This window comes from Bacillus rossius, chromosome 2 (assembly GCF_032445375.1).
Source record: "Bacillus rossius redtenbacheri isolate Brsri chromosome 2, Brsri_v3, whole genome shotgun sequence".
Classification (NCBI taxonomy): Eukaryota; Metazoa; Arthropoda; class Insecta; order Phasmatodea; family Bacillidae; genus Bacillus; species Bacillus rossius.
The window spans coordinates 124,630,871-124,654,727 of record NC_086331.1 but is presented as its reverse complement, the minus strand read 5'-3'; the positions used below and the strand labels follow the sequence as shown (position 1 = coordinate 124,654,727).

The window sequence follows — 23,857 nt, the reverse complement described above, 5'->3', positions numbered from 1 at the left end:
GGAACACATATATATTTTCATGATTCAATGAATAATATACTGAAAATAAAGAGTTCAAAGATGAAGGCTATATACTAACTGTTAATCCAAAATTGTATACATGATTTCATGCTTTCAGTACATAATATGACTGACATAAAAATTAACCTTTAAAGTTTATAAAAACCATTAAATAAGAACTTATTTAGTAAAACATAATTTTTATAAACAAATAAACATGGTTACATTATGAATTTTTTAAAAATCATGTGCAAAAACACCAAATATTAGAAGCCAAATTATTTTTAAAAACTGCCCCCTTAAGTGAGAACTATAGGGAAAAAAAACTAGAATATTCAGGAGCATAGGAGTGAAAAGTGAAATGGTTCAAACAAGCACGTTACAAAAAAAATTCCTGACAACGAAATGTAAATGGCTTGTGAACAAGATGCCAAAACACCAAGACCAGACAAGAAAGGTTTAACATTCACAACAAAACCATATTTCAAGATGGGTTAAACTATGAATTGCATGTCATTTGTAAACATTTGTTGCCCGAATTATGAAAAATTATTTATCACCGTGTTACACAATTGTGAACTAAATCAGGTCATCTGATTAGCTTGACAGAAAGCAAGCAGACAGGAGTTGGATGTAAATTGGTTAAGTATTTTTCACATCTGTTTCCGCGCCCTTTACGATCATAGTTCCTTACGTCATTAATTCACCAATTGTACGGCAGAGTGACTGTCAGCATCTGTCTCGCAATGTCTACATCCTGTTCCTGGGCTGTTTTTCACCCGAACAGAATGATAATGTTTTTCAAATGTACTCTGGACCAAATTTTGAATTTGAAGAATAGCGCTGCAGTGTCAGTAAGCTTAGGAAGGATCATGTAACACTTTTGGTAGTGGCTAATATGGATGATTAAAAAAATTTTAAGTACTGTAGTTAGTAACGACAGAAAATTTTTCTTAATTACAACTTTTGGTCAACATGAATTAATAATAAAATGCTGCTGTATTTAATATTTTAAAACAAGTAACCATAAAATTAAATACAAATCATGGTTTTCTGAAAGCCTGGTCAAATGACCATGTTCGACTACTCATGACTCAAATTATAGAGCAACCTATTAAGGGTCCAAATATTTAAAATTTGATTCTATATCCGTCCTCACAAATTTTAGTTATGCTAGAGTGTTGGGAATGAATAAACTACCCTCGCTACGTAGCGGAGCATGTTGGTGATCACGGTTAATGAAGATCCACCGAGAAACTGTACTGAAGTAGATAATCAAAAAGGAGAGTTTATATAGATAACCATACACAAAAATTGGAGGATGCAATAGGGACAGCAAAAAATACATAAAATAATTTTAAAAAATCTGGACCTCTCAACAGGGATAACATAGCAGGCTTCCTACCAAAAACCTTGCTTCTTTGGGGGAGTAAAGTCAAACTATTTGGTGAACAACAAAACAACTCGAGGAACCGACATCACTGCACTTTGATGCTGTTTATAAACTATAGAAATTCACAAAGCAAGTTTCTTTAGGGATAGTGGTATAAGTTATTTTTAAAATGAGCAACATGACAGTGACAATTTTGAAGATGGCCATAGTAAAAAGGTGACTCACTGTGGCTCATTTCTTAGTAAGGAACATAATGGCCCATGAGAACACCCAACCCAAAATGTTTTTTTTTTTTTTTACAAAACCCTGGATTAAAATTTTATTTTTGTTAAAACGTATTTTTAAAACCAAATACCTGCATTCTTGTCTTCACAACATCTATAGGTGTGTTCCCAAACACAGAAGCAGCACCCGCAACCATTCCAAACAGACCTACTATAAGTTTAGGCACATGTGCTTGAGGATCCCCTTTCCTATACCAGTCCTTCATTGATTCCATCACATAAAATCTGATGGCCTGATTACTTCCTTGTTTCATAATGGTTGCAGTTACTCCTTGGTAGACACCACGGAAACCTGTAACAACACTTGCACAATTATTTAATAAAAAAAAAATTAAAATACATTAATACTAATAATTTTTCTAAGTAGGTACTTAAACATTGACATGTATCTGGACTCTTAATAGCCAACCATAAGTGTCAAAACAGTAATAATTTTTTGCTAGGTGAAACATTACAAAACATTTATTGCTGCTTTTTTCAAAGTAATTTTGCTGTTATTGAAATACTTGTGGTCATTTCAAATGACCATTCAGTCTCTACATAATTGTGAAGTGTATCATTATAAGATCATATTTTTGTTGATTAAAAAATATTTCATTAAATGTATTCTGATTATTAGTCTCAATTAACCCATTTTATACAGTACCTAAAATCAGTCACAAACAAGTGTCATTCTTGTTCACAACTATCCTGGTAAGACTTTTACGATACACAATGTAATGTAAATTCTGTCAAGAATGACCAACCCATGCTTGTTTTAAATGTTGCTATAAGCCTATTAATATTGTCACAGTGCAACATTTTTGGTTATGGTTATTTCTTAAGGCTCAATCTCACAAGCCATTTTGATTTTTACTTTTATTTAAGGGCAATTTCTAAAATTTTAATGAAAGACCTCCTTTGCATTTGATGTTCTGTTACAAATATTTTCAACAGATATTTACTTAGCGTAATATCATGGGTGTAAAAAGTGACACAAGTGATAATAATTACTAATACTTGCGTGACTTTTTATCACTTGCATGACTATTAACACCATGATATTTACACTAAGTCAATATCTGTTTTGAAAATATTTGTGACAGATCAATTGCAAGAATGGTATCAAATAAAAATTTTAGAAAGAGCCCTTAAATAAAATTAATGATGAAAAAATTAAAAATCAACATGGCCTGTAAGACTCATATCATGATTTGTGGTATGAGCTAGTATTTTTTTTTGTAACCTAATTTGATTTAAAATTTTAGAATAATTTTATTGTAATAATTTCCTTTGGCAGACTGTTGATTGAAGTTCCTAGAACGATGGATTTCGTGTGGACAGGATGGGCAGCAGTGAGCAAGGTGCACGGGATTGGACAGCGGAATTACTGGAATTTCCTGTCTCCAGCCTTCCGTCAGAGCATACCAGTGTGCTGTCGAGGAGGGGGGGGGGGAGGTGTTTTAGCTGACGATCTATCAGTCCCGGCAGCCTTGAGCGAGGTGGCTTGTCTTAGATCAGCTGGGCTGTGTGTGAGGTGTAAGGTTGGGGGCTGCTTGCACTTCCAACTGTTGGTCATGTCAGGAGTTTGGCTAGCAGGTCAATATCATGTGCACAGACACAGTGGCTAGGCCAGAACAGGAGGTGATGTGTGTGTGAACAATGAGTGAAGCATTCTAGTTGTTTTCAGTTCTGAAACCACCAAAACATGAGCTAAGTACTTTCTTCTTGAGAGTATTTATAGGAGGCCTGGGCCTCATCGTGGTGGGTATGGGTGTTGTTGGGGGTCAACTGCTCTGCAGAAGATGTTGTTGTTGATGTCATGATGTACTGTTGTCGAAGTCATGTCGTAACACAGGCCAAAAAATCATAAGTCATGTTGCTAAGTATTTATTTAGATTTTTATTTTCTAGTTTAGTAGATTTGATTTAAGATGTTAAGTAGTATGTCACTGCATGGAATTGTTCTATCTCTGCCATCATTAGAATATAATTATTTTCTTAATATCGTAAGAAGTTTATGGTACTAAATATTGTTCTTGATATAGTTTTAAGGTTGCTGAAACTAATAATTTCAGTTGCGTCATTCGGCAACAGGTTAGAGCAGGTTCCATCCTTCTTGGTTTGTTTTTAATTGAAGTAAGTATAACAAGTTAAATTTCTGAAATATTGCTACATTTATGTTTGATGAAACATTCTCTCAAAAATTTTACTGTTTTATAAGTTGATTTAAAAGATAAAGTAAACACAGTTTGTTAAGCAATATCTAATTGCTACAGAGTAAAAATAATTTTATTTAAATGGTTTCGGATTTCCTAACCTTCACTGATGGCCAACAAGTAGGTTTGTAATGCCAATGACAAGGTCTGCAATGCAGAAAGATTCTGGCATTCTATCGCTAAATTTTTTTTTTGAGCTATGAGTTGGTTACAGTTTGTCTGGTGCCTAGGTAAGATCATTCTCGGCAGAAATCAGGGTGGTGGAGGTCAATGTAAGAGTTTTGGCTTATCCTATACACTTTGGTAATATTGTATTATTCTGTAGGTAGTTGTTGAAGCCCCTTGAATAGTTAACGATACCCTCCTCATTCATCTATCATGTTTTCATCTTCCTGGCCCCAATAAACACCGATTACGGATTAGAAATTGCGGTAACTACTATGTGACTTACCATTGTGTTTAGATAATCATTAGTTATGTTATGATTTCATAACAAGCTTTACTTTATTCCCACTACATAAATCACATACTCCTGCTTACATGACGCTACACCAACTGACTTATCATTACCACCAATTTTTGGATTGATCAACAAATAAACCCCCCCCCCCCCCCCCCTAAATTCATTTTAAAATATATGTTCTGAGTGGTGCAATGAGAGTGGTCAGATTTGGCAGAAATTTCCTCAAGTAACTCTAAAATCCAAGGACTCTTTGTGGTTTTCCCTTTGTTGTGGTGTTTTCATGGATTTTATTGCTTAAACTTGCTCAAGGTCATCTTGGACACCTTGTTTCAAGATTACATGTCGAAAGTACTTAACCTCTATTTTCTTGAATTGAATTTTATTTTCATTAAACTTAATGTTCAAGTGTCTGGCCTTCTGTAAAACCATCCACACTATTTAATCATGTTTTTCATTCTCCGCTGAAAAAAATGTCATCAAAATAAACAACAACCCAAGGAATATTTCCCAAGTTCGTCTCATTCACTCTAAAAAATTTCCAGAGCACACAACAAAACAAAGAAGAGTCTTGACGACCAGTAACAGCCAAATGGAGTGCTGAATGTGCAATAATGACTAGACTCTTCATCAAGTGGCAACTGGTGAAACCCATAACCCATCTTTCAAAGCCTAACCCAGTGAACATAGATTTATTTTGTAATTTACTACTCATCTCTTCAAGGGTTGGAATCATGTGAAATTATCTGCAAAGAACATTGTTTAGTGCTACAGGATCCAAGCAATATCAGTGATTTGTCGCCTTTTCCACTACACATTATACATTGGTTACACTTAACCATAAATTGATAAACAGAAAATATGGCTAACCAAAACTAATTTAACCAGAACCAAACATTGTGAAACCAGCCCTAAAAGTAACAGTGTTGATTAGCAACTTAATATCACACAACATAAGCATGAGGAAATAGTTTCAGACAATTCAGTGACAAACTTAAAAAAGCAAATCACACAAGCATGAAACATTACAAGCATGGATGATAAAATGCAGTCTCACCTGGCATCTGCCAAAGTTATTGTCTGTTTAACTTAAAACTAGATGAAAGCTATTTATATATAAGAGGAAAAAAAGTTTGATACAGTTTCAGTATGGTAGTGGGCATTTAATTGGTAAAGTCAAAATACTCCTTCATCACTTTCCTTCAATGTTCTTCCTTATGAGCTGGAGTTGTGAGGGAAAATCTTCTCATGAATGGATTTTTGCTTGCATGTCTCTTCGATTTACCATCTTTCTTGTTTTCAATAAAATGAGCACAAACAACCTAGTATTTATGACTTTTTCAAAATAATATATACACACACACAATTACAAAAAAATTATAAACATACTATAGTAGGTATGTGAATTAATAAAATTATATGAATATAATTATGTGGATGTTTATTTATATGAAAAATATTAAAAAATCATCATGAATTTAATGTGCCTGCTATGCACGTAAATTTGTCTTCTATTTGTAAACCAGAGTGTTACTTGTCTGCTTGGCATCAAACGGGTTAGCCAATCGAACAAACCTATTGCAATGCTCAACATGTCATAAGCCAAAAAATTCTTCCTAGTGATCTAGGGACTCCATCTGCACTTAAGTAAAAGTGAGAAGCAATTTTTGTCAGAAGCAGTTGGTAAAATTTAAGTCCATTGATTAGAGGTCCATTAAATGGAGTTTCCACTGTAGCATGTTTTTATGTCTTAGTTTAGAATACCACTATACTTTTTGCCACCTTACCTTGCTCTTTAATAATTGTGGTGCAACCATGGAAGAAACCCCTGAATCTTGGATTTGCTGAGCGTCTATCATTAATAAATTTTACTTTGACTGTTTCCATTGGTGTTACTGCAAATATTGCCTCTGAAACTCCAGCGCCTAAACCACAAAGCAGGCGTGAAACTGGTGGTAAATTTCCTTTTTCATCCACCGCAAATCCCTTTAATGTTTCAAAAGCACCAAACCTAATAGAGAACAAAAACATTTTCATTGACCATATCATACTAGAGCAAAAATTAACCATTTGATGGTAAGCTGTGAAGTATCAACAAATACTCACCAATTCTTTGCAACACACTCCCACTCTTACATTCATTTTTCATATCATAACCTACCTACAAATGTAGCTGTTCCTCATGGTCAAAATTAATGTAATCACACTTATAGAAGATGCAGAATAAAAACTGTATGCAGACAGAAGCACAATCAAGAAAATTACACGACAAAACATATCAGATGAGAATGCATTCTGAAAATGTAACTTAACCTGCCATGACCCAAAATAAAACAAGCACAAGTGGAAGGTTAGTGAGGTTAACTTCCAAGCAAAGAATTTTTTTGTTTCAACTAATAAAACACAGAACTGAAAAAAAGTCTGCATTGGAGTTTAATGTAATAGAAACATAATTGATAAACTGATGAGATGATCGATCACCTTCAGATTGATATTGGTGTGTAAAAACAGAACACTAAATAAATGGGCAACATATTTGCCAGTTAGTGGGGAGATGGCAACAGAACAATTTTAGAAAACTGACTTTCTTACAAGAAATCTCCATAATATTACAGCAAATTATGGATAAAAATAAATATTTTCTTGAAATTAATTTCTTTGCAGTAATTTATATAAGACAAAAGTAGCAAAGTTATGCACAAAGTCTTAATCAGGGTTGGCTGATTTAAAACCACAATCATTTAAACCATGGTTTAAACCAAGTGGTTTTTATAAAAAAAAAATCAATTTTTTAAATAAAGTATTTTTAAATAGAAAATCTTAATATTTTTAATGAAAGGTCTAAGTCCACTATAATAACAATAGTTTGCTCATTAGTGTTTCTTGTAATTTACAGGAACAAAAAATTACATACTAATCAAGATCTTATCATTTAACTTAGCTGAATAAGTTGTAAATTATACCCAGCTCAATACTACTCTAAAATTAAATTAATTAGTGAATTGGAGTCAAAGTGTAAAAAAAGAGGAAATAAATAAATTTATTATTTTTAAAAAAATTCATATTCTGCGAGCAATCCCAGACTGTACTGTAATCTCCATTCTGTAGGAAACACCCATTCTATGCAGAATCCTCTTCTTGTGGGGAAATAAACTTTCTGTGGTTAAATTCCAGTCAGATATACAGATTTGCTGGACTTCAGTTCTTTGATGTTATAACTTTTCTGGTTCAACATGAGTGGCAGAAAGCAGGATGTTGTATGGCTTTCATGTGTACATGCTGAGAACCAAAATAACTAATGTAATAAAAAAAGCTGGTTTAAATTAAATAAAACCTGGTTAAAAAAAAATTTTTATTTTTTTTAATAAACCTGGTTTTATCAACCTGGGCTTAAGACTACAGATTTTACTCATGTAGTGATTGTTGTGGGTTTAATCCTAACACCCCGGTATAACTTAAAATTATGAACACTAAGTTAGTGATCTACATTTAGTGGTTTTCAATAAAACTAGCCTGAGGGGTAAAAATGGACACAGTTGGACTAACAAGCCAACAGCTGTTCACAATTGAGCTTTGGTAGCGAGGAATGTCATTCATATTTCACCCGGATGCATTGGTATTGCTAAAGATAAACTAATACCTGTGGAAGTTTTCAGGGTTTTTTTCACTGATGAAACTAAAAATCAAATTGTTTATTCCACAAACATAAAAATTCAGGAAAAGAGTGCTAACTATACTGCACAAACTAAAACTGTTGAAGCAATGAACGATAGTGAGTTCGATGCTCTATTAGGGTTACTAATTCTTTCAGCAGCCCAAAAGGACAATCATTTACCGTCAAACGAGATGTTCAACCCAGAAATCAGTGGTGATAGATACCATGCAATCATGAGCTGTGACCGATTTGATTTTTTGTTAGAGTGCTTGCGGTTTGATGATTCTGCAACTCGAGCCGATAGGATAAAAACTGACAGTTTTGCTCCTGTGAGGAAAGTTTGGGACTTATTTGTTGCTGCGTGCCGAAGTTCTTACAAGCCTAGTTCTTTCTTGACTATTGACGAACATTTACTTGCATTTCGTGGGCGATGTAGTTTCAGAATGTACATTCCGAACAAACCAGATAAATATGGGCTGAAGATAGTTGTTATGTGTGATACTGCCACAAAATATATGGTTGATGCCCTTCCTTACACAGGTAAAACGTTAGACACAGAAGGTTTGCCTCACGCTGAGGTTTTTGTGAAAAAGCTGTCAACAACTTGTCATGGATCCAATCGCAACATAACAGTTGACAACTGGTTCACAGCTGTTCCACTAGCAACCTCACTTTTAGGAAACCCATACAAACTTATGCTTGTAGGTACACTAAGAAGAGACAAGCGAGAAATTCCACCTGAAATGAAAGACCCTAAGGGCAGAGACATAGGGGCAAGTATGTTTTGTTTCGATGGCCCACAAACCATGGTTTCTTACAAAGTAAAAAATTCCAAAACTGTTTTGTTACTATCTACTTGCCACGAAAAGCCTGTCATTGATAACGTCTCCAAAAAACCTCAAATCATCGAGATCTACAATGCCACTAAAGGAGCAGTTGAATCCTTGGACCAGATGTGTCATCAAATATCCTGTATCCGCAAGACCAGACGATGGCCTTTGTGCATGTTCTATGGCATAATGAACATTATCCTAGTAAATGCATATGTTGTTTACATTACTAATGTTGTGAAAAGAGGTCAGAAACCAGTACCAAGAAGGAAATTTGCTATGCAAATCCACCACAGCCTTGTAGAGCTATGGCTTCAACAGCGATTACAGTACCCAACTTTGACCCGCAAACTCCGGCAATCAATTGCAGATATCCTGAAAATTCCAGTTCCAGGAAGGGTCCATGACCTCCCTCAAAACCTTCCACGAACAATTTGCGGAATTTGCCCATCCGTCAAGAGGAGGATGACGTCGATCTACTGCTGCTACTGCAGGAAACCAATCTGCGCAGAGCATCGTGGAAAGTGTTGTGTCAACTGTGTTGAGGACTTGTAAAATTGCAAATCTGACAGAAACATGTTTTGAATGATGTTTAACACAATGATTTCAATAAATTCTGTACTTGTATTCAAAAGTATTTTGTTGTAATTTTTTTTACCATTCGTAGATTTTACGATAGTTTAGCTTTAATGTAACTTTTGATCAGTTTAGCTTTCTAGGGTTAACTAAGGGACTTCATTTTTTTATATCGACGCTACACAGGTTAAATGGAACTGCGAAGGTTAACTGGAACTGCGAAAATTGGTATGTATTGTAAAATTATTTTATCATAAAATATCAGACAAGTTTAAAACTCTTTTTGAAACGATAAAAACTTTTACAATTAACGAATTTTAATGAGAGGACTGAACTGTGGTTGGTACCATGTGTAAGTTCAATTTGTGTTTAGTTTTTGAAGAAAGTAATAAAAAAAGTAAGTTCTAACACTTTTTTATTTTTCAAAATAAAAACTTTACCAAATAACTAACTTTGGTTTAAAGACTTAACTTAAAAACAATCTTCAAGTCACTACATACAACATTAATTTTCAAAGTATCTCGTCATTTTTCTGGGTTGTTTTGCCAGGCCAACCTGGAATGTAACAAATGTACTTGGAATCAATTGGATCAATAATCATACCTCCAATATTTCACATGATAAATTTAAAAGTGTATAGTTGTTAAAATATTTTTGTGGTTAGGTTTTGCATGGTAGTTAGTTTTTGTAGGTATAGGCGATCATAATTAAAATGACTGATTGGTAAGGTCAACTAAATTTAAAATAGGCCTACTGTGAAATCATTCAAAAGTTTTAATTCTTGCAAAGCTGAGTTTTATATTTCACTGGTTTCTGGAAAACTCTATAACTGCAAAGAGCCTTGGAGTTGAGAAAATTGTTTTTTGGTAATTTTAAAACAAGTAAATATTGGTGCACAATTATAAAATTTGCTGTTAGTAAAAATATTCTAGCCATTTAAATTTTCTTTGTGTGTGTGATTTTAACCCCACATTTTCCCTGTAAATCAGAGCCCTTCCCTCTTTTGGGTTTTTCATGATCCTGTGGAAATATAAAACTCTTTTTTGCAAGCTAATTAAGCTACATTAGTACTGCCGTCGTCCGCGGTCTCGTGTTCGAGTCCGGGCGCGAGTTCTAGCGGGGTGGCTGGTCTGATTAACGTTTTATGTTCCGGGAGGGCGCCAGGCTAGCTCGGTGTCTAACCAATGGGGGTTCGTGGTTCGTTGCCCCAGCGTGGTCCGCTAGAACCGTCGGCGGTCTTGCCTGGGAATTTACGTTAAAGAAGAATGCGTGGGATTGCCGTAGTAGCGACGTGCCTTTATTCAAGGGATTGACGTCACACCATACAATTACTGAGTACAGACATGCCCCTGAGGGCTACTTGTCCGTTGCGGGGTGCAGGCCGGTACATGTTCAATGTTTCGTGGCACTGGTTTCTCGGGTAACAGTATGCAGGCCAAGTACACTTGATGCAAGAGAGGCGCGCACAGATGACGTGGCGCAAAGTTACGTTAACAAAGTACACTTAATGAAAATTAGGCGCGCACAAATGACGTGGCGCAAAGTTACGTTAACAACGTACACTTAATGAAAATTAGGCGCGCACAAATGACGTGGCGCAAAGTTACGTTAACAACGTACACTTAATGAAAATTAGGCGCGCACAAATGACGTGGCGCAAAGTTACGTTAACAAAGTACACTAAATGAAAATTAGGCGCGCACAATTGACGTGGCACACAGAGTTTGTGGGTGACTGGAGTCGGCCAGTCCCGTAAGCGATTGTTTCTACGCTGGTGCCGTGCCCACTGGGGTGGTACACGCACCGCCACTAAACTTGGCGAAGTTTTCCTTGCGGGTTTGTGGTCAGCGCGAAGGCGCGTGGCCTTAAGAAAAGTTCTGTGGTTTGCGGGAGACGGCCCGTGCCGTATGCTGAAGAGCGACCCTGCGCACCAGGTGTGGTGCGGGACGTCTTTACGTTTACGCGGTCGGATTAGGTCCTGAACCGTAAAAAACGGACCGGGCACGCACGGAGAGGTGAATAGAAAAAGGTTTGGTTTATGCTAAATGACTATATTTACCGGACGTTACTTGCGATGAGACAATGGTTGTGGTCTCTCCGTGGGACGTAGGTCCGTCCCGGTCCGCGAGTCGAGTAGAACTGCGGAACTGGCATGGCGTCCGGTGGCGCGTCGGCCCCTGCCGCGCCAAGCTTGACCTCATTACGTTACAAACTAAATGACTGCGTCTGGAAGAGACTTTAAGGTCGCAAAATTCGTAATTAATTGTTTGAGGGGGAATGGGTGTGGTTCGTCTCTAGTCCACTCGGATTTAGTGTGCTTTATAATAATAATGTCTGGTTTGGCCGTTCGGCTCGGTGGCTCGCTCGACTCGGGTGGGCCACGGCCAGGGGTGCGTTCCGTTAGCGGGAGAGTATACTGGCGGATGCAGGTCGGGCTTAGGGATGGTCGTCGGTCGGACGACGTCAGTACCAACAAAAAATTCCAAGTAAAAATTTTTTTTTCTGGATAACTGCTATTTCACAATTACCCCAGACCATTTCCCAGAAGTGATTTCTTAAAAATAATTTTAACTTTAACATTTAAACTTAATAAAGCAGTTACACTTCACTAATTTCTCTTAAAATATTGTCTACAATGTACACCCAAAAAACTATGCAATAATAATGATCAATATGCTGAATTATTCTTTGACCGTATTTCCTACTATTGTATTCATCAGCAAATACACAGAAGTTTTTTTTGATGGAATCCAAAAAAGAAAGTAACCTATATACATGATAGAAGTGAAACTTCTTTGGCTATTCAAACCTTGACACGTTTAAGTGCTTTCTTTGTATCATTTTGGCATCAGAAACGTTTCAAAACAATGTTTGACGAAAATGTTGCATTAAAATTCAGCCTTAAATTGTAACTGAAATTTTACTCTCATCATATCCAAAGAAGTTTCACTTCAATAAATTTACTGTACGTATTTCGTTCAAGGTAACATTTCTTACCTTACAGCAGATTTGGGTATTGAGCCATACAGAAGCACACTAAGACCTCTATATAGACCAAAAAAACCATATGACCTCACAGTTTTCTTTACACAGTCTGCAATACCAGCATATTGTTTCCCTGCACCTTTTTCATCAAGTTGAAGTTGGGTCTTCACATACTCTGTTGGGAATGTGATGCAGATCTCTATCCCTCCTGTAATGCCACCTATGCAAAAAAAATTCATATTACACATGAAAATAAGTGTTCATGAAGTAGGAAAATTTATTTTAATATTTTAATCCTTCGAAGTTCGCCCACTTGGTCTAGTAGCTAGCATGTCTGGCCGGTGGCAAACCCCCGCAGAATAATCTTGCCTTGACAAGCATAGAGACATTATGGCTGTCATCTCAGTGGAACTGCCTGTGCTCATGACATCCAGTAATGGGTAAAACGACTAATCATCATCAATCCTGCAAAATGATTTATTCAAAACCAACACACAACAAAATATCTCTTAATTACTGTTCACACAATTTCATCACTATAATTAGGCACCTACATAAGACTGGCTCGGCTAGAAGTTCATAAAACATGCAAAAGATTGGATGCTGCTGACCATAGGCCCAAAACTTCTGAAGTCTGAGATTGACTACTGCAATCCCATTTTAGGTTGAGCTGTAAAATTGAAAAAATAAAGCTCTGCAAAAATGGAAGACATACACTACCATACACAAATCCTGACAATCTTTACAAAAATTACGTAAATAAAATTAGCCCCACAAGAACTAAATAAACTACATTACAAATTTTTTTTGAGTCTCAGAGAAACACACGGCCTGCCGGCTTGATCACCAAGCTACAGTACATATTTTCCATGCAACAGGTTCCCAAATGTATGATGCATTCTGATTGGCTAAGAAAAATCTCACCGTGACCCTTCTTGTACCGCTTTCCAACATTCAGGGAGCGTTTAAGTACCCGCTGCCTGCCGCATGGCATTGGAAAACACATGTTTTGGAAAATTGTGGAGTACCTAAGGCTGATCCATGATAGGAAGGGTGAGGTTTCCTCTATCAGCCCCGGATCAGATTGTTTTTGGACTCAAGGTTGAAGATGGCAGTGATGTATCTTTAGCTTAAGGCTCGGTTTCACCCTCTACGATGTGTTACTTCATTTTCATGCCAATTTTTTATCTGGGACAATTTCTTCACATGTTCTACTATACAAAAATTCCATTTTGTGTTCAGTATCGCCAAATGTACGCTACTTGTTATCTGCCATTTGTGAAAAATCAAACAAATATTCATAATTTTAATTTTTGTTTGAATCACGTTCAATCACTAGTTCCTTTTCTGAGTTATCAAAGTTGGTTGTAACACATACTTAATTGCTTCTATAAACTAATTTTCAATAAATTTCTTTATGAAAATCTGCAATGAGTGAAAAACCAAAAATTTAATATTGAGGGTGAAGCTAAACATTAAACCATGCCCATCCCGATGGACAAACGTAGTGAGCAACATATCACTTGGGTAAAAGCCTGCACAGCTAGTAGAGGGATCATGTGTTCTCTGTGTGGCCGAGGAATTCCAAGAAGGTGAGAGGCCTGATCCAGTGTCAGTCAGCACTCTTGTAGGGGCTAGCATTTGATTCTGCCAGCTGTACCGCAGCAGTGAGAGGGAGCATTCGGCGGCACTGATGCTGTGATGGGTCTCCTCAGCCTCCCCTTCTAGCCAGGTTTACTGCATCTGGGCCACTTCGAAATGGTGTACCATTTCTCTATGACTCTAGGAAGTCGGTGTTGGTTCCTTGCAATTCAGGCACATAAATCACCCGCTGGTTTTGCTATTCTGGTTATACCCTTTTCAGGGTTCAGGTACAGAGGCATCTCAATGCACAGCCTACAGATAATGAAATTCATGTACTTATCAGAGAAATTATATAATGTTCTCAAATTACCATACAAAAGTACATACTGAAAAGCTATTAAATATAATTAAATTAAATTCTAAAAAAATATAGTAACCTACATGTAAACCTAGTAAACATATGTAAATAAATCCAGCATATGTTAACTAAATGACCAAAAAAGTGACAGTTTAAAGATCCATTAAAAGTCACTATCATTCTTACATCATATGGGATGAGGAGGCAAAGGCTTAGCTACAGATATTTCATGAAAATCACTGAAGGGTTTATAAATTATAAACATTCATATGAATGCTAAATGAAAAGTAGTAACTAAAACACATGCTGTGTAAGTCAAAATGTTATCACCTTGTCCAGGTAAGAGAAGTTATGAAAAGAAAAAAAAACTTTCCAGTCTTATTATATAATAAAAAACTAAAAACATCTCCCATTAACAGTTACACTCTTAGTATTATGAAAGAAATGGTGAAAATGTCATATATAGTACTTGCGGATTTTGATGAAATTTAATTTTTTTTATTTGAAAGGTCTTTGGCTAACTAAAAGCTGGGCTATATATAATTAAAAAGTTCCACCCATAAGGCGGTGATAAGGGGAAAATATGGTTTTAAAATAATTAATGATATCTCTGAAACTATTGAAGCATAAAAATATATATATTGGGTACCATTAATTAACATACGAAAACTACCAACCTTAATTTTTTTTAAATTTTGTGAAATTCCACCCCTAAGGGATGTAAACGGGGCAAGTATGTTTTTAAGATTAACTATGACTGCCATATCAGAATACCTGAGTAATTGATAAGAAAATAATTTAATCTGAAAAAATTTCAAATATAACTTCAAAATGCTTTATTTTCTTCCTGACATCATTTTGAATTATTATCTTAAAAGGGCACTGTGTAAGTTAAAGTAGTTTGTCATTTAAATGTGGTTTGATTTGGATAGGTACATTAAAACTACTGTAAAATCATGACAATGGTCAGTTGTGTAAGGATGGATACATTTATAAAAAAATATTTTAAAATAGTGTCCATTGGTTGGTTAGGTTAGCTACAGTAAAAATACTGTAAAATCACTGAATAGCTGAGGGGTTTCCATTTTAAAATGTAGCTGTTAATTTTGCCAACTGACATTATACTAAAATTATTTTTAATTTAGCTAATTCAACCAAACTTCACACGATTTCAAACTATATTTAACTACCCTAACCAAACCACTTGTTAAAACAGTAAATGGTAATGCCAACATAAGCTAACCAACCATTGAGTTATAAATATTAGACACTACTATTGGACAGTACTTTTAATTAACCTAACCTAACGTTAAAACGAATAACATTAATTTTAAAGTAGCAAACCGTACCAACCATTCAATTTAGATACAGTATTTAAATGTAGCAACCTAACCAACCATTCAAACCATTTTACAGTATTTTTTATTAATCTAACAACCGGTCAGGGTTATCACAGATTAAGTAATATATATAATTTTTCTGTATATACAGACCTGCTATTATTCCTTTTAATCCGGAAAATGACTGACCACCTGCGGCAGCTGCTCCCCCGAATTCCATCCATGGTCTTGCGAATGGATTTTTAAATTCCTTTTCTCGAGCGTTGATGGTCATGCTTCTAGCTATTAGTGCATAAAAATTCAAAGAAAATAAAAATTGAGTATTACTCTATCTTGTCATTTATTTAGGTAACGAAGGGTCATCTGATTACGTTATCTCCGCATACGACACACAACACAGCACTTCAACTCTCCCACTTCAATTTTGTGTACAATAAATTAAAAAACCCTACATGTGTTGATAAAGGTTGTGTTCCATATAGCAACACACATGATAGAGTAAAGGATGGGGAATATTTACTATTGCCGTGACTTTGCAGCGGCAACAGCCAAGTCACGTGTAGCGGTCGTGATTGACATGGAGCTAGGAATTACCAAGAGATGGCATGCTATAGTTTAAGTCACTTTTTTAAACTCGCAATCGCCATATTGTATACGCCCAAACACATTGCGGAAATGGTGCTTGACCACGTCTGATAATGGTTAATAAACATGATTTAGATTCTCCGGCGTTAAATACAGTTCCTTGCATAAAAAAAAAGTCATTTAAAACTGTTTTGACACTGAAAACACTACACTTCAGCAAATTATTTTGGTGTTCAACCAATATGGCGCAACAATTACCTGAAGGAAAAAATGGCTTCATGCAGTTCACATGTAATCATGCATACAAGACCACCCCATTGTGATAGGGCTCAAGTTAAAAAAAAAAAAAACATAAGCGAGTGCATAGCAAACCATGTACATGACTGTGCAAACGACCTGTGAGAAATTGGTTCACAATTGAAATAATACTGTTAGTTTTAGACAATAAAATTTTGCTATGCATTATTAACTGTCAAATCAGTATCCCATCACATCAAAACAATAATTTGGAAACACAGTTTCTCAACACATAATTTAATTTGAGCTGTGTGGAAGTTATAGTCAACAATTCGAACAATTGAACTTTTTAATAATTGTTTTTGTGTTTACATTTATCGCTGGTGACTTGTTCTAAATAAAAGCTCTAATTAATTTTTAGAGCAGAAAATACCTTAACACAAGGCCACATGATTGGCGGAGCGACCCTTTACACAGAACCTGGGGTTAAGGTAAAGTGTTTTATTGTTGCCTAGGGCACCAAATAGGTACTGGCTTAGCTATGTGAAGAAACCTTGTGCCACAGCCAGACCCCCCCCCCCCCCCACATCATTCTGTCGGCCCCATTGCTAGAAGACATGATGCCCCCCCCCCCCCTTTTTCTAACAGAGATAAAAAAATAATAAATAATAAAAGAAGGGGCGTGGCACCTTCAGTGGCGCGCGTGGCAGGCGGCGGCATCGCTTCCAAGGTGGCCCGCGTGACGGGCGTAAGGGGCGTGGCACCTTCAACAGCGCGCGTGGCAGGCAGCGGCGTCGCTTCCAAGGTGGCATGCGTGGCAGGCAGAAGGGTCGTAGCACCTTCAGCGGCGTGCGTGGCAGGCGGCGGCGTCGCTTCCAAGGTGGCCCGCGGGGCGGCGGTCGTGGCACGCCCTTGGTATCGTGCGGTTGTTGCACGCCCTTCACGTGCGTGGTGAGTGGTTGTGGCACATCCTCGTTGACATACGTGACGAGCAGTTGTGGAACGCCCTCGCTGACGTGCATGACGGGCAGTTGTGGCACGCCCTCATGGATGTGTGTGACGAGCGGTTGTGGCACGCCCTTGTTGACTTGCGTGACAGGCGGTTGTGGCATGCTCTTGCTGACATGCGTGATGGGCAGTTGTGGCACGCCCTCGTCGACGTGTGTAACAGGCGATTGTGGCAAGCCCTCGTTGACCTGTGTGACGAGCAGTTGTGGCATGTCCTCGTTGATGTGCGTGATGAGCAGTTGTGGCACATCCTCGTTGACGTGCGTGACGAGCAGTTGTGGCACGTCCTTGTTGATATGCGTGGCGAGTGGTTGTGGCAGCACGGCCGGTTCGCACCACGTAGGCCCCTCGTGAGCCCTTACGGCAGTTGGGGGCGGCTGCGTCAGGGGCGGCGTGTCTGAGTCGGCCTGCCGTATCCACCCGGATGCCGCGTGCAAGTCGTACCACAGGGGCTGGACGGTTGCAGCTTCCTCCGTCTGCAGCGATGTCCTTCTGCTCGGCGTTTCCAACCCATATGGCGGGGGCGGTGTTGGAGGCGGTGTCGGAGGCGGCGTCGGTTGCAGTGACATCGGGAGTATCGTCGACTCACGCAGCGTGTCGGCGTCCACCCAGTGTAACCACTCGAACCTCGTGGTCGTGACACTTGCGGCAACACCCACACACAGCTTCGCTCGGCACTGGTCACACATAAAACCAGACATCCATTCCTCTTCTCGCGCGACCAGATGTGAACACTCCTTGTGCCATAGATTCCCGCACGTCTCGCAGATCCACCCATCAGATGACCCGCCGGAGCATGAATCTGCACCGCACATTGTCATACCATACGCCCGGTATTCGAAGCAAAATACACACTCATAATTTTCGAAGTGCTCACAGCTCTCGCCGGGCTCTCGAAAGTCCGCTTCCGTCCAAGTCTCGTACGATTCCTGGAAATCGTCCATGCTTATCGGGAGTGTCTGGCTGATCGGTAATACAGTCTGCGTCTTCCCGCGGCGTTATCTCTTGCAGGCGCGCCGGCACGACATCTCGGGTTCGCGTCGCTCTCACGCCGCGCGGCCGCACCTGCCTCCGTCCTGTCTGCGTGCGCTTACGTGCGTTCGCGTGCGCTTACGTGCATTCGTGTGTGTTTACGGCCACACTAGTTGGACGCCATATGACGTCCCTCGGCCTATGGTCCCTAATTCCCTGTGGTGAACTGTCCTGATTTGCCCATGTAGCTCTCGTCGGTGAGTAAGTGAGTTCAGGCCAACGTCGCCGGGACCGGAAAGTAAGGGACCAGGAGGGAACTATGCGTATGTGGAAGGAATGGTAGATGGTAACAAGGATAATGCGATGATGTCCGTTTTCACGAGCTCCTTTTATTCCGTGAAGAATCCTGTTGCAGCCTGGCCGGCACGTCGCGAAACGAGCGTCCTCCTCTGCCGCGATCCGGACTCCCGGAAACAAACACTTGGAGACAAAATGAGAACCGGCGTAACAGCGAATGCGGTCCCATAGCGAATCGTACCGGATACGAAAAGTTCAGTGGTGCTTCGTAGCACGTACGCGACTCTTGACGTATGCGTAGACGACTCTATAACAATATATACAGGTTAAGAAAGTAGGAAGGTCCAGACGTGCACTGCATGCGTCTCGAGCGGATTGAGTTGCGGAGTTACGAAGACGCGATCTTGTTAACGAGGCTTATCGCGAGGAATCCTGTCACAGCCTGGACGACCACGTCGGTATACCAACGTTTCATCCACGCTGCGACCCGGACCCCTGTGCTACCTCTCGCAGAGCGGAGAGAAGCAGGTCCGCTCCGTGCGACTCCCAGTTCGCAACTGCCTGACGCTGTGCTGTCCGCCCGCGCGGGCTGCGGAGGGGAGGAAGGGGAAACGGGCCGGCGGGGAAGATGCGGCTCGCGCGGCGGGCCAGGCTTGCCGATCTACATGATATGACACAGCATAAGCACTTAAAAATATATACAAAAATCCCGAAATGAATAGTATTAAAAGAAAAGGACATTAGAAATTATTTACAACACATAAGATCGGTTTTGGACGTCGCAGGGCGCACGCGGATGCGTCCCTGCTCATAGCACTGCACTTAGGTTGCACTAGCAATGCAAGAGAGGACGTTGACGAGGCATAACGGTCTGAAGGAGCCGAGGAGACACTTGGGTCGACGTCAGCACCATGAACAAAATGGCAGCACATTTGGAAGCACCATCAACGAAAGGGCAGCACATTTGGAAGCACCATCAACGAAAAGGCAGCACATTTGGAAGCACCTTCAACAAAAAGGCAGCTCATTTGGAAGCACCATCAACAAAAAGACAGCAAATTTTGTAAGCACAAGTTACGAGAACTAAGTCTTAATTAGAAGTCACAATACAAGAAATAAAAACATTAAACTTTTACTTTCAAAATTTAACCCGAACCGGAGACGGCGGGCGGCGCAGCAAGGATCGTCAGCGTGAGATAACGAGACGTGGGAGCGCCGCGAACCTGAGACATCAGCGCGGCAAGGATCGCTGGCGCGAGATAATGCCGTGGGGAAGACGCGGATTGTATTACCGATCGGCTAACATTACTTCCCAAATCAGTAGCGCCGCTGATAATGATGGTGGGGGCGAAAATCGAGCAGGATACGGACAATCTGATAAACTTTGAGACGGAGATGGGCGACAAACACGACACCGGAAACAGTGACGTGAAGGACATGGTGTGTGGGGTGAGTGGCAAAGCCAGGTGTGTTCACGACATGGTCATGAGAGGTCACGACAGGGAATGTGATCGGGGTGATGGGCGCGCAGACATTGAGAGGCCAGTCTTGTAGTACGTGAGTGCACCATTCGTATTGCCAGTGTTCTCGGGGAGTGACAATGAGGATCCGCGGGAGTTTGTGCGGGAGTGCAAACACATCCTAAAAACTGTACGGAGTACGACGGGCAGAGTGGGCATCGCGGGTGATCGGACAGCTCCGTGGTGATGGGAGAGACTGGTGGTCGATGGCCAGGGGCTATAACACTGATTGGGTGAACTGATCCTGGGAGAACCGTGGCTGTATGAGGTCGACGCCACTGTGGAGGTACGAGCTGGGCAGATGCACTTCGGCACACGTGGTCGTTGGACCGTGTACAGCATATAACAGGCTCCTCCCAGTTCTCCTTGGTCGGTCATTTGCCTGGAGTACCTCAGGCACAACATCCCAGCAGAGCACGTCGATGCCATCAACAGTGTCTTCGCCTCCCAATCTCAGGTATTTGCGGCCGTGGACCGGTTAAGACACACGACTATGACAGAACACCTAATACCCATGGTACCGCACCGCCCACCTTTTGAGAAGGTGCACAGGTTCGGACTCCGAGAGCGTGAGGCCATTCAGACTCAAGAAGACGAAATTCTGCGCGATGGGGTGATAGAACCTAGTACCTCTCCCTACAACTCGAGGGTGGTGTTAGCCACAAAAAAGGACGGAATTTTACGCTTCTGCGTAAACTTCAAAGCGGTAAACAGACTGACTATTCCCGCCCCATCCCCACAAATCAACATTACAGACGCTTTGGCCGGACTGGGGGACTCGACTGAAGTCAGGCTACTGGCAGGTCCTGGTATGCCCCTCTGACCGTCCGAAAACGGCGTTCACTGCGCCAGATGGTCGGCGATACCAGTTCTGCGACATGCCTTTTGGTCTCATGGATGCTCCTGCCACATTCCAGGCCCTAATGGTGCGTGTTCTGGATGGATACATTAGCGAATTCGCCAGTGCCTATTTGGACAATGTCATCGTCTGGTCCAGGCCGTGGGAGGATCACGTGCACCACCTGGCACTGGTCCTGGAGAGGATGGCCAGACATGGACTGACTTGTGCTCCCAAAAAAATGTCACGTCGGGGCCACAGAGATCGAGTTACCGGGACACATAGTGACGGCGGAGAGGTACTGCCCCCGTCCCGAGAAGTTGGAGCTTATCGAGGGCAAGGGGGTAACAAAGACCAGGAAGCAGCTCCAGAAGCTTCTGGGCCTGCTTAACTGGCTGCGGTCCTTCATCCCTGACTTCACCACGATCACAGCCCCGATGACAGATCTACTGTCGCCGAAGACCAAGTTCCGGTGGACACCCGCTGTGAACGAGGCTCTGCGCCAGGTGAAGTACCGGTTCAGGAACTGTCACACGCGGTCGCATCTGGTCCCCGACCACACCATCTTCATCCAGACAGATGCGAGTCAGGAGGGGATGGGTGCGGTGCTGTACCAGGTGGACGGCGATGGAGTGAAACGTGTGATCAAGTACACCAGCGCAAAGTTTGGCCAGGCTGAACGGAGGTATCACATGAATGAGCAGGAGTACCTTTCGGTAGTCTGGGCCCTGCAACGCTACCGGCACCACGTCGAGGGGCACTCATTCACGCTGAGAACCGACAGCCATTGCCTCCGCTGGCTGGACTCCACTCAGGGCCAGAAGTCCAAGTTCACTCGCTGGGCCATGCTGATTCAGGAATTATAGTTCACAGTCGAACACATCCCAGGACGAGAGAATCAGCTGGTCGACGAGCTGTCCCGGAATCCGGACCCTAGGAGTGAGTTCTGTGATGAACAGGGCTGGGAGGAGATGCTCCTCCCAGAGCGCTAACATGGGGTCGAGGACTCAGGGCCACGGCCGTGTGTGCTGTACTCGCTGTCCAGCTCCACTGCTCCTGAGCCAGAAGCTCGACCAGAGACAATGACAGAACTGCTTTCGTGGGTCCATGGTACGCAGCTCCGTGACCCTGACACCCAGTCCCGGTTGACGGAGTGTGGGGGAAAAGTGGTACCAAGCTGCCGGAGTCTTAGCGGTGTGCTCCAGACCAGGGGGGCTCACAGGTTGAGCAGGTGGCAGACTCACGTGCCACCAGAGGCTAGGCAATGGGTACTGGGTTACCTGCATGACCACCCCCTGGCGGGACACCCGGGTGCGGAGCAGATTCCGCGTGAGGTCCAGCGGACGTTCCACTGGCCTGGCGACGCAGAAGAGGTACGGCGCTACGTGAGAGCTTGCCAACGTTGCCAGGAGCGGAAGTCCAGACGTCCCGACGGTACGGAGCAACAGGTCCCAAGACGGGCCCGGGATCCCTTCCACACTGTGGCAGTGGATATCATGGGACCGTATCCTCGTATGTCCTGCGGCCGGCATTTTATCGTGGTGGTCACGGACGTCTTCACCCGCTGGGCAGAAAGCATTTGCGGTACCAAACATGAAGACCGACACCGTGATTGCTCTACTAGAGCGCGAGTTCTTCCCGCGATACTGGTACCCCGTGGTCCTCCTGACAGACAACAAGGTGCAGTTCACGGGGAGACATTGGCGAATGCCCTGGGAGCGATGGGGGGTGGAGCATCACACCAAGCCCACCTACCATCCACGCGCAAAACCGACCGAAAGGCGGAATCAGGACGTAAAGACTCAGCTTCGCATCCGGTTGGACGAGGACCATACCAAGTGGGACCTACACCTGCCGACGCTGCTGTATTGCCTGCGCCGCAGGACAAATGTAGTCTCGGGCCACTCCCCTGCCGAACTGGTGCGGGGCCAAAACCTCGCCCTGTCCAGGGAGGCGCGAGCTCTATCCAACTCTCACGAGGCGACTGTCGACGATCGACGATACCAGGAGCAATACCTGGCCCAACGTATGCCCCAGACGCATCGGCCTCCGGGACTGCTGGAGCCAGGCCAGTGGGTCTTTGTCCAGTGTCACCATCTGTCATCAGGCGACAAGGGCTTCTGCGCCAGCCTAGCCCCTAAGTGGGCAGGCCCACAGGAGGTGGTTGGCCGACTGGGAACCACGACATACCTTGTCCGTCGCGCTGATGGACACACGACAAAGGTACACAGGGACGACTTCAGATTGGCGGACTGGACAGACGACGACGACAAACCACGGGATGCTGTACCGGACGATGACACCGCGAGGGAGCCGGACCGATCTCCCTCGAAAGAGATTCAGGAGGGGGGCGACTGTTCCCCAACGGTGACTGAGGGTGAGGCAGCGACACCCGACGTGACGGACAAAGGAGGGCCGCGAGGCACCAGCATGATGGAGCTGGAGCACTTTATGAGCCAAGTACTTCCAGATAATGATGACATCGACGACGGGAACTCTCTGCGCGGGTCGGGGCCGCTCATCGAGGATGTGACCGATGATGACACAATCCTCGATGACCTTGTCGACTTCAGTGACCCGGTGGTGACTTTGCTGGACCATGTGAAGGAATGCAAACGGAGACACGCCCACCCCTGGGAACGGCGGGTGGGAAACACGGACATTGACGATGCGACAGCCGACGTGGTGACGGTGCGGCTCCTCAGCGGGGAGGGTGACGTGGACCGGGCACACCAGGG

The 23,857-nt window shown here is 42.0% G+C and overlaps 1 protein-coding gene across 2 annotated transcripts in view; it reads right to left on the bottom strand.

Annotated features, from left to right (window-relative positions):
- Positions 1-23,857, bottom strand: part of LOC134529765 (putative tricarboxylate transport protein, mitochondrial) — a 54,995-nt gene that overhangs the window by 16,997 nt on the left and 14,141 nt on the right. The window contains exons 1-5 of one of the 2 annotated variants that reach the window (XM_063364180.1): positions 16,034-16,176; positions 15,816-15,944; positions 12,393-12,600; positions 6,122-6,345; positions 1,749-1,969 (exon numbers count right to left, since the gene is read on the bottom strand). In XM_063364180.1, the coding sequence (XP_063220250.1) occupies positions 1,749-1,969; positions 6,122-6,345; positions 12,393-12,600; positions 15,816-15,936 (774 nt within the window). In that variant the 5' untranslated portion in view covers positions 15,937-15,944; positions 16,034-16,176. Of the gene's footprint in view, positions 1-1,748; positions 1,970-6,121; positions 6,346-12,392; positions 12,601-15,815; positions 15,945-16,033; positions 16,177-23,857 lie in introns of those variants that run through there. The other variant, XM_063364179.1, reaches the window with a different exon arrangement.